At 39.9% G+C, this 12,299-nt stretch overlaps 1 protein-coding gene across 1 annotated transcript in view; it reads right to left on the reverse strand.

Moving 5' to 3' along the window:
- The window catches only part of LOC104515274 (POU domain, class 6, transcription factor 2-like), a gene marked incomplete at its 5' end in the record, with an annotated part of 181,757 nt that overhangs the window by 11,182 nt on the left and 158,276 nt on the right, over positions 1-12,299 (reverse strand). Inside the window, 1 exon segment of the mRNA XM_010159189.1 lies at positions 1,612-1,780. Within this exon segment, the coding sequence (XP_010157491.1) occupies positions 1,612-1,780 (169 nt within the window).

A 12,299-nucleotide genomic window follows, 5' to 3' on the forward strand; every position in this document is an offset into this window, starting at 1 on the left:
ATCCTGGGACAACAGCCCGTCGGTTGCATTGGTAATTTTGATGCATCCCTGGAAGAATTCCTTTGGAAATACACTGAAGACGGATGAGACAATCATCTTGATTGCATGATTTTAATCACAATGTATATCGTTATGATAAAATACATGTTCTAAAGGTACTGCATATGGCTGCACAAGCAACTGTTTTTCTAGTGTCTCCGAACTTTTGATGGATTTATCCTGTAAACTTAAAAGCACTTCTTCCATGTGGCTTTTATTGTGTAGTGTGCTTATCCACTTGGCAAAATTGACTGGAATAACTATTGTGGGGTAGAGTACCCCTCAATATTTATTCTAAAATTTTTTTTTAATAAGAATGTCCACAAGGGAGGCTATTTTGGACTTGTCACTGAAATTAACTTATTTTGCACTAGCTATTTTAGTCAATTTTCCTACATAGACAAGGGGTAACTTTATGTATTTTTAACATGAAGCCTCTTATTTGTCTTCTCCCTACAAGCTTGTCTACATGAGAAAATTTACTGACAGAGCAATAGCAGTATATTTATATCACTATAATTATAGCTATATATTTTATGCACTTACAGATACCAATGCGGATATTTTTATTCCAGAACAAAAGTATTCACACTGGGAGTTACACCAGCATAATTTTACCACTATAGCTCTGCTAGTACTTTCCCCACGTAAACAATCTCTGAAATAATCTAACCAAGATTTTTTCACATCTTCCTTTGCATGACAGTTTCTCCAAGCCCTTCGCAAGCTTGCATCAGTCATATATTTTCCCTTACCAATAAAGCATGAGCTATTGGGTTTGTTTACTTGAAATATGTACATGAAGAATCTTTGAACAAGGTCATCCAATACACTCAGACTTTTTGGATGTGCAGAAACTTTTAATGTTTCTTATGTATAATTTTAACTTGTCGGGTTTGCTATGTAAAGATCAAAGATAATGCTGATAAGGTAATAGCAAAGACCCCAACCTGTGTGATCTGGAAGAAAGAGCTGTTCAGGGGGTCAGCTGTTACAAGCCTAACACTGAAACTCCGTCATTTCACCGCCGCCTGCGTCTCTCTACCCTCCCACATCTTACAGTTCATTCTTGTTTAAATAGTGCAAGCTTTCCCCGACAAAAAGGGTCTCTTGCTCCAGATTCATGTGGTGCTTGGGTTTGTAAAAGAGTTTGCTGCACTAACTAAGCAAAGAAACTGTAACAAACAAGCAGCCTAACCCAAAGCAGGAGGATCTGTCTGCCCACCAAATTCTGAGCAATATAATTCACTGTACTGACAGATTCAAAAACTTCTAATTTCCAAAGAACATAAACTACATTTTAGTTAAAAGAATTGTCCTCATGAATCAATTAATGGCTGCTACCATTTTTATGACCATTTTTAGCATTGATTACAATTTTTCAAGTCACGTTTACCTTACGCCCCACCCATGACAGCCCTTAGCAGTTCTTACTGGTAAGAGTCACTCTACTTAGCAATATACAATCAACTCTATGAAACCAAAAAAAGGAGGGAAAGCAGATCAGGTAACTCAGCAGTGAGGAGGACAAACAGAGGGGAGAATTAAGGAGAGCCAGGGAGCAATACTTACTGCTGACTAACTGGCCAACACTCAAAGCTGAAGAGGAGGAGGATGAGGAGGAAGAAGAGGAAGCCTGACGCACTGGGCTTTGAGACATAGATGCTTGACTGTGAGCCAAATGCAGGAGATTGGGTTGTGAGGCTGCTTGTCCCACTTGCGTCTGGGAGGGCTGATGGAGCTATATGTTAAAATGCAAAAATAGGCATTTAGAAAATGAAGCAGTAAATGGAAACTTTCAGTGCACCATCTCACCCATCTCCTTCTGGGGAAGAAATCCCATAGGAGCATTAAATACCGTGGACTTAGTTCAGGTGACTATTACTACAGGAGCAATCTCAGCTCCTCTGAATTCTGACTTCCCCTTTTTTCTCAGTTTAATCAGACACCTAATCTATTTAGAAGCTAAATACTTGTTTAAAATGGGTGATGGCAGACCTGTGACATTCCCAGCAGCATTCTGATTTAATAAATACATGTCCTTACCTGTTTTCTGACTCACAGAGTCAGAATTTTATTCCCTACATGGATTCTCATATAAATCAGCATTATTTCAGAGAGGTCCTTTCATACTGCACAACCCAGGCCAAGAAGAGCAGGAAAATAAATTGGGGGAAAATCCCTTTCCTACAGAAAGGAATAATTTGGTTTTTTGACATTATATCTTGAAAACAAACCAAAATGTGGAAATCTCATTTCTAGGTCAGTAAATTGTCCTTGCCTACAACACTCACTGAAACTTCAGCGCCCCATTCACGTCAGGACTGCGACAAGCAAGATGTACCTAAAAAGTCAAGCGGGTACTGTAGATGCAAATGATACACTGTGATACGTGAAATCTCTGGCTTCACAAATATTTTTTTTTACAAATTTTACAACAGTGTAGTCTTTGGTTGTTCACTAGGGGAAAGGAAAGAACCATGCATCCCTTCTGGCTATAATTAGCTTTCATGTGGGACTGAAAACTAGGAACATTCTCTGGTAGTGGTTTTTACATAAAGCTCCCAGGAAATTCAAAGGGCAGTGTCCCTACAGAATGAAGGACACAACGGACCTTAGAGTTTTGAATTTGCCTCTAGTAGTCCAGTACAGCCTTTTTAGAGCCTAATAATACAGCAATATAGTCCTGATACACTCAGGTGACTGCTATTTATTATACCTTTGCTTTATGTTGATTCTTGATATTGATCTAAAAGGATTGCAGAAGTGTACTAAAAGGCTTCACTTTTAAGTGATAGCTGTTATCTGCATTCTCAGAAAGGGGGTAAAGATAAAGGCCCATTTGGCTTTCCTTGAAGTCAGTAATTTAAATCTATTTCTTGAATTCTGAGGAGTATGAGTTTTTCTCTTTTGTTATTTAACTGAACAAATGACTTCGGAAAAGGAGCTGAATTCATTAGTAATCTCAAATTATATATAATACGGTCCCAGAACACATAGAAATGACTGATACTAAGTAGACAACAAATTGTATGGCATGGTAGATAAAGGTATCTGATCACATTCAAGATGACACTTTTCTGTGGAATACATATGAGCAATTTTAATGACATTATTCCTGTTGTGGGTCTGTTTAAGAATGAGAAATATTACAACCCCTTTTTCTACCTCCCACATGTAATGAAATAACACAAAATGGAGCGAGAAACTTTTGAGTTATCCTTTAATAATAACTATATATATATATATATATATGACCAGTTTTAGCCTATTCCGACTTCCCTAGGCATCAATAAACAAAAACATTTTATTACTTCAAGGAGGTTTTTTGGATGAAGCATATTTTAAAAAAGAAAGTGGCACTGCATCAAAGGGAGAATAGTTGGGAAGCTGTCTGAAAGGCTTCCAGATGTCAGACTCATGCAACCAGTGGACATCTTTAAAAAAAATCACTAAGGTCTGGATTTTACGTGCTGAGAGGCCCCAACTCAGAACGTCTACTTTTACAGTATCTTCTCCTAGGGAAGCAGCTCACTAGGAGGGCTGGCCTCCCTTGAGCGCTGCAGAAATGGACTGCCCATCCATTACACCCTCATCACTCCTGACTGCAGCTCTTAGAACAGGCAGGCATTTGGGTTCTGGCTCTGTTATCTGAGGGAATTCTGGCCAAAGTAAAGATTTTAGCCTAGGTGAGGGGAGAAAAATATTCTATTTAGATGAGTTAGATGCTTTTTCTTTATCTGGAACAGACTTAAAGGCGTTAGTTCTTTATCTGTGAGGATGGAGGAACTATCCTTCTTTTTAAAGAAAGATCTGCAAAATTATAGTCCAGTCAACTAAACTTCAACCCGTGGAAAAGTACTGAGGAAAATAATCAAACAATTTGTAAGCACCTGCAAGAAAGCATGGTAGCAACAGAAAACATGGATTGTTAGAAACAAACTGTGTCAAACCAATCTGATCTCCCTCTAAGACAGGGTAATTGGCCTTGCGGACAGGGAAAAAGCAGTAGGTGGTTTGATTTTACAAGTCCCTCGACACTCCCTCGTGTGACATTCTTGATAACCTAGGGAAGCACAGTTTAGATGAAATTGCTGGAGAATGAATGCAAAAGTAGTTGGAAAACAAGCCCAAAAGGATAGATATCTATCTGTTGAAATGGAAGTATGCATGGCTGGTGCTTCCCAGAAATCTGTCCTCGTACTGCACTCAATATTTTTTTAGTGACCTGGATGGTAGAGAAGACAATATGCTTACTGAATTTACATGCCAACGACATGCTGGAAGGGAATTTTGATAGGGTGGAATACAGGATTAGGATTCAAAATGGTCCTGTCAGTGACAGGACAAGGAGTAGATGTTTTAAACTAAAAGAGGGTAGATTTAGACTGGATGTAAGGAAGAAAGTTTTTACAATGAGGGTGGTGAGGCACTGGAACACGTTGCCCAGGGAGATGGTAGATGCCCCATCCCTGGAAACACTCAGGGACAGGCTGGACTGGGCTCTCAGCAACCTGATCTAGTTGAAGATGTCCTTGCTTATTGCAGGGGATTTGGATTAGTTGATCTTTAAAGGTCCCTTCCAACCCAATCGTCTATGATCCTACTAAGTACAGGGGGACACCACGTCCACAGCTGGATGCCACACTTCAGAAAAAGTCTGGGCCAATTAGAGAAAACTAATTCATGTGGCTGAAGGCCTGGGAGTTACCTGAGGCTTATGAAGACACCTGGAACCAACTGGTCATATTTAATCTAAAGAAGGGAAGACTGAGTGGGATATGCTGCCTGCCTGAAATAGAGGCAAAGCTAATGAAGAGAGAATGATTCTGTCTTATATTTTACAGTGGAGAGAATGAGGCGCAATAACCTGGAATATTCAAGTTGGGTGCTGGGAAAAGCTGTCTAACGTGGCAGAGAAGCACTGGCATAAACTGTGATCCTGCTCTGGCAGGGGCGTTGGCAGGATCATCTGGCAGGATGATCTCTAGAGCTCCCTTCCAACCCCTAACATTCTGTGAATCTGTAAACCTATGGAGTTCCTATGAGAGTGGTTAGGAGCAAGTTAGACAAATACTGGAATAGCTACTCCATCTGAGAACAGCAGAATGGACTGGATAATCTCTTTAACCTTGACCTTCCAACCTTAATTTTTTATGATTCTATGCTATTTCCACTCAGTATTCCTTAGGAAGAAATACATGATATGTAAGACACAGTTGGCAAATCCAGCATTTTCCATTCATACTACACGTACAGTCCCCTAACAGGTCAACTGCTGAACATGTACACATACATTTGATGCTTCCAGGAAGCACCAGAACGAGAAGGCGGTCTGTATTCTCCAGTTGTGCATGCAAAGCATGCGCAGGGCTGCAGGCACTACGTAGTACCTGCACTCTGTGCTGGTTAAGTCTAGGAAATGCTTGATTCTCTGCACGTGTACTGCACAATGCATTTGCAGGTGTATTTTTGAAATAACTGGGACACCCAGAAGCTTAGAATTTTTCTTGTCAGACATCCAGAAATCTTTGGACAAATGTAAGACATCCTTAAAATTTGGCTGGTCAAAAAGGGATCTGGGTAGTGAAGTCTGGATGCACAGTGACCTTAGGTGTGATAGCAATATAAAAGGTATATTTACAGAGTGTTGGTTTCTAACTCACTGCTTGTGAGGGAAAAGGGAGCAATGGGGTTGGAGAGGCTGAAGAGTCACCTTAAGGCCTGACGAGGGACTGAGGAATGATTACATCTTTAACTCCCTACATAATTTTCAGCACACACCCTGTTTTACAGACGTGGCGGTTAAGCTGTAAATGTCCTGCTTAAAGAACAATGACAGTTATCTGTGCCATGAAATTGCATTAAAATACTCTCTCTCTTTTCATCCACTATAATTTCCCCTCCAGAATTAGCCTTAAGGAGGGGTGACGATTAGATTATGAATTAGATTCTAGATGACAGAATCAATTCAAACTTGCAATTGCTGACTTTTCCCAATTTTGGACACGTACATATGATACGAATTATATTTATGACTGTTGTGCATTTTCCATTCAAAGACAGAAGGAGGCACAGAAATTACAGAAGCAGTTGCTGTAAGTGCCAGTCTGTGTAGGTGGATGTGGTAGACACGCCAAGAATGATGACTGTATGCAACACTGATCAGTATCTGGTAGGAATATATGTGTGCACAGTACAGCTAGAGGAATAATATGAATATAAGAAGCATAAAGTGCAGCATAATACTTTATAAGAATAACCTCAAAAATGCAAAGGGCCTGATTCTTATTTCTTTTACACTGGTTTTACATGCAGCTGTCAACAGTAAAGGTAGTATTGATTGATAATTGCAGAGACAAAGAATGAATTCGGTCTGCAAGACTAAATTTTGTTCTTAAATTATGTATGTAGGATATTCCTACACCTGGGATGGTTGACTGGAGTCCTGTATTAAGGTCTTATGAGATCTGGGATGTTGTTCCCTGCATCCAGAAAGCTACATGATAGTGACAGAGTAACAAGGTGTTTTGCATAAGCTAAGGAAAGAAACTAAATGGAAATAAAGAACAAACTTCTGAGAGAATATTGCCCCGTATCATAACAGGTTTTACAGAGTCTGGACAAACAGCAAGTGCAAAATATGGCCCTTGTAAGGGAGAAGAAAGGAATGGGTTTAAATTGCAGTAAGGAAGGCTAGGGTCAGGCATCAGAAAGACCTTTCTAATGCTAAGGAGAGTGGCCTAGGTTGCCTAGGGATGTCAGGGAACCTCCATTACTGAAGGTTTTTAAGAACAGGTTAGACAAACATCTGTCAAGAATGATATAGGGACAGTTGATCCTGCCTAGGGGGAGGGGATGGACTGCATGACCTCTTCAGGTCCTTTCCAGTCCTATTTTTCAATGATTCAGTGAAAAGGATATCTGAGAGGTGAGGAAACACGACAAATCAGAGAAGACAGAGGTGAAAAAGACAAGTATAAAAAAAAGGCAGAAGAGTTGAAACTAAGAGGAGTGGAACAAATAGCAAGAAATACATTATAAACAATCCCCTTTATGATACAAATAAAGATTTTCAATTTTTTTCTGATGTCAGCTAGTTCTTCCTAGGAAATATGGACATTAGCTCTAGTAAAGACTAAAGTCCATGGAAGTGCTGAAAAATAAGTACCTTGATATAAAAAGCCATTCCCAAACACTTTGAAATGCCATGATAATGCACTGCAGAAGTAGTAGTTTAAGTGCTTCATCCTTCCATTTTTCCTGTAAACAGAGTTCTCTGCCCCGTGTACATTTCCTAAAATGTGTCATGCATTTGTTTTTGAGAAAAAGCGTTTGTGTGCTGTGGCCTCTGCATGATTTGAGAGCACCATGGCAGAGGAACTCTGTCTGCAAACCTGCTCATACTCCCTGATGTGGCACGGGCTTCAAAAACGTTTTCTTAAATCTCCTAGCAAATAGAGAGGATACGTTTAAGATGCATTTAAGACATATTTCATAATTTTAGGACATTATGCATAGTCACGTGCTTCGTGCCAAATCACTTTCACAGTCAACTCTGCCAGAATGTTTCCACTGTGGCCCAAATACTGTACCCGATCACTATAATTTTGCATACTCAACTACATTCAAGTAAGTGAATACATGAATCTGAATATAAAAGCTATTTGAGGCTTAATAAGTATCTTCTCTCTCAGTATAGTATGATATAGTATGATATATATAGTACAAAGGGCCTATAAGCACACTGCTCAGACTGCCAGAATAGGTACATTTGGAAACTAAAATAAAAAAGCTCTTTGGGCTCACCCAGGCTGTGCACATACTTAGCTCAAAACGAAGGCTACAGCAAAGAAGTGCTGTTGTGCTGTGGACACCACTGGGCATAGGACTTATGCCGAAGTCCTTCCAAAGCCTTTCCATGGAGTCAGAACGATGTTCAAAGTATATGCTGCAATTGAAAGTTTCCAAACTCCCCAAATGAGGTTGAGGACATAGCTGGGCTTCTGTCAAAGATGTAATTTTATACACAAATCAGGTGCACCGGTCATCTTTGTGACCCCCATCAGGAATGATATAATGTCAATATTACAGTGACAGGCATCAGCGTGTGGGTAAGTGCATAATTCAAAGGCAACGGTAACAGTGAACAGTGCTTTACTCTCTCCATGCCTCAGTTCCTTAGAATGACACAGGTAGTGTAGTGATCCCTTCCTATTCCCAATGGCGTGCTGCAGTTATATTAACTTCTTTGAGATATCCCAGTCCTACAAGTGCAGATGCTACAAAGGAAATTGGTTGGGAAGAGACGTAAGTTACAAGTCAAGTGTTCATGCTGCGTCAAGGAAAATGTGATGTAGTCGCTTGTACTAGTAAACAGTCTGGTAGTCTTGACTTTCAAAAATCTAGTAATTTTATCCATGGATAAAATGGAATTATGCAATGCTGATGGCAAGGGAAAAGAGAAAGGCATGAGAAAAATTGTCACTGCAAGTCATATAAAAAGCAAGAGAAAAAGTTGGATTAAGACAACACAATTTAGTGGCTATATTCAAACACAGAGAAAGAAGAGTTCATTTCCCATAAAACAAGACAGCATGAAAGCTGTAAGAGCATCACAGAGGGAAAATGATTGAGAGCTGGTTAGATCTTAACAGGAGAGGAAAACAAGAGATTGCATGGAGTTGTGATAATGAGATGGTAGTTTGAGACTGCAGAAAGAAAATGTTTGGCATGAAATTTGGAAAGCAGATGTACCAGAACAACCACAGGCCCATCTGAGAGCTGTCGATGTCTTTTCAACAGTTTAACTGGAGCATGATAGCCAATGACAACAAAGATGGGGAACTGACTACATAAGAAAATGCTGCCCAGTAGCTTGTTTTATTGTGTTAATTGCTGGCAGAAGCCCAGAGCTGGTAGTGCTGTAAGACACAATGAAATATGAAAAGTTCTGTCAGGCAGTGTAGATGAAACAAGACTGAGAACAACTGGGACTACAGGCCTGATTTAATGAATCTAGTACGCAGAAGGAAAGAGCCCGGCAACAGCAAGAAAGGAACCTGATGGTGAGATACACTGGTAGAACAATATAAGGTGTAGAAGTTGCTTCTGTGTGCTGAGGGCATGCACGTAGTGATGAACACACCAATTATTAGGAAAACTGTTTAAGGAATTCACCAACAAGAATGTACTTTGAACCCCAGTGATCACTGGCAGCTAGATTCTTCTTATCTAATTTCACTCATTTAAGAATTAATTGTCTATCCTGAAATAGATACCTTAGCCCCCTCTCACATCAATGGAGACAATAGCTTAAGACACCTATTACAGATTCAAGCTATTTTAAAATTATTGTATTTTGACTGCTTGGGTTGCCCCTTGGACATGCACACGTCTCCTTGTCTATGTCTCTTTGTCTCTACAATAAATCTAGTTAAGTAGCTTCCACCAGATGCCTAACTGATCTATGACTAAGTTAAGCAAGAAGAATCCTTTCCTAAATTTCATGACTCCAGTTCATGGTTCAAGTTCTTCTGTCAGTTGTGTTGGTGTTAAAGATATGAAAGAACACCTTAAACCAAGGTTTTAAAATCTGATAGCACATGATAATGCTAACAAGTTGTTACAACAAGCTCATCTGCTCTTGAAAGAAAATGTGCATTTAGCCATACAACCTATTGCTGACAAAATCCCTCCTCAGAGGCATAGAGGAACATGCATCAGGAACAGCATGGCCAGCAGGACTAGGGATGTGATTCTCCCCCTGTACTGGGCACTGGTGAGGCCGCACCTCGAGCGCTGTGTTCAGTTTTGGGCCCCTCACTGCAAGGAGGACACAGAGATGCTGGAGTGTGTCCAGAGAAGGGCGACAGAGCTGGGGAAGGGTCTGGAGAACAAGTCTGATGAGGAGCGGCTGAGGGAGCTGGGGGTGTTCAGCCTGAAGGAGGCTGAGGGTAGACCTGATGGCTCTCTGCAGCTCCCTGAAAGGAGGGTGCAGAGGGGTGGATGTTGGGCTCTTCTGCCAAGTGACAAGTGGAAATGGCTTCAAGTTGTGCCAAGGGAGGTTTAGATTGGATATTAGGAAAAATTACTTCACAGAAAAGTTTGTCAAGCACTGGAAGGGGCTGCCCAGGGAGGTCGTTGAGGCACCATCCCTGAAGGTGAGACCTGTGGATGAGGTGCTTAGGGACATGGTTTAGTGGTGGGATTAGCAGTGTTAGGTTTATGGCTGGACTTGATGATCTTAAAGGTCTTTTTCAACCTAAAAGATTCAAAGATTCTGTGACGCTATAAACAGCTTTAAAAAGCAAGAAACGTACAATTAGGGGATAAATGATAATTTTTCATGAAAGGAGACTACAAGTAGAGATCAAAGGATTTATACTATTTTTTTAAAATAATGAACAATGATGAAGTTCAGTCAGTGGGAGGAACACATAAATTTCTTAAGTTAGTGCAGAATACCATGAACAACTTACAGATCTTGCTTATAAGACACCAGGGGAGCATTATGAGAGATGAAATAGAGAGTAGATAGGTGCAAATTGATTCACATTAAAAGGAATAATTTTTGTGACTCATATGGTAACAATCAGGGAAGCAAAGATGTATTATGGTGGGTACATCTTCCTATTGAAAAGCTTGCTCAATGAGCAGAGGTAGTTAGAAAAAAGCAGGATTTTAGGCTGTATTGAGATAAAGACAGAAAATAATGCTGGAAATATTATAATGTTATTATGTAAAACAGTGATGCATCCTCACTGTGATCATGGCATTCAGTTCTGATCACAAAATCTCCGAGAGATTAGTGTGGAAATTGAAATGGTTGGGAGATGAGCAGTAAAAATTATTAAAGGCAAAAAAACCCTTATTTATGAACAGAGATAAAAAGGACACAGACTACAACAGGAGCGCACATAGCTGTCTGCTTCGGAAAGTCATTACAATATCCAGAATTCTCGGTGTGTGCATAGATGCTGCTGCTTAGATTAGCAAAATCTTGGAAAACAGTGAAAACACTGAAGCTTTAACTACTCACTGTAATTTAAAGAGGAACAATCCCTACTGTGGGTATTTTATAGAACATAAATCAGAAACATCTGTTTATTCTTAAAACCAAGAGGAATATGATTACAATGGAATTGCTTGTGTGTGTTAAAACCCAACCCATTTACAACCCAGAGAAGAAGCACTTCTTTACACTGCACGTAAGTAATCTATGAACTCATTTCCACGAGGAGACATTGAGGTTTCAGTCTGTCAAGTTTGAAAAAGTTGTATGAATAAATAACACATGCAGTTTACCTAAGTAAGCTGACTAAAACCAGTATCTGAAGCATTTAAGTCTGCAGTCTTCAGGCAAAAAGTAAGCACACATTACTTAGCAACTGAAACAGGCTGCAGGTTCAATTATTGTGACTCAGCTAACAAGCAGCATCTTACTATCATCACTTGCAATCAACTCTCTTTCTCCTGTAGCACTTTGTTTCCAAGGAAGCGACAAGTTGAAAGTTAAACTAGGATCATCTGCAACTGGAACATTTTACTACCTAATTTCCTCATTTATTTCCCTGTGACATTCTCAAAACTTTTCCCAACTTGACTTGTACTCTTCTTCCCCCTTTCTGAGGCTTCTTTCATCGAAGTTACAAGACACCAAGTGGTGTGACACAATTTTTAAAAATATTTTGAAAAAGTCTGATCACTTAGTTCTTCTGAAAACAAGACTTTAAATTTATGACTAAATATGCTCTAAGTCTTTGCACAGTTAATAAGACAAATTCAGAACTTACTTATTCTTTGTGTAGTTCTATTTACTTTTCAAATGTTATGGCCATTTGCATAGCACTAGCTTAATTGCTTTTGACTGTCCTACAGCGTCGTACCTATAAGGAATCTGGCTCTCATACCTCTTCCCTGCTCCCGCTGAAATCAGTGGCAAAATTTCCTCTGACTCCCTTCAGTAAAAGCAGAAGAACCAGTAGAGGGAGCACAAATACACGGAAATAATTGTCTGCGGTTCCTATAAAAATTCTAATGTATAGTATTTTTTTCATATAGTATTTGCATTACTCTTTTTCCCCCCGATCAAAAATACTGTCTTGATCAGGCTCCAGCAGATGTAGGTAAGGAGGCTCTGTGTTGTTTGGTGGCCCTTCCCGCAACCCTCGGGACCTCAGGACCCTGTGAGAGGCACAGGCTGGACCCTGCAAAACTGATCTTGCAAAATAATGTTTTCTACTCACACTGCTGGGCAG

Source organism: Eurypyga helias, unplaced genomic scaffold (assembly GCF_000690775.1).
Source record: "Eurypyga helias isolate BGI_N326 unplaced genomic scaffold, ASM69077v1 scaffold5799, whole genome shotgun sequence".
NCBI classification, from domain to species: Eukaryota; Metazoa; Chordata; class Aves; order Eurypygiformes; family Eurypygidae; genus Eurypyga; species Eurypyga helias.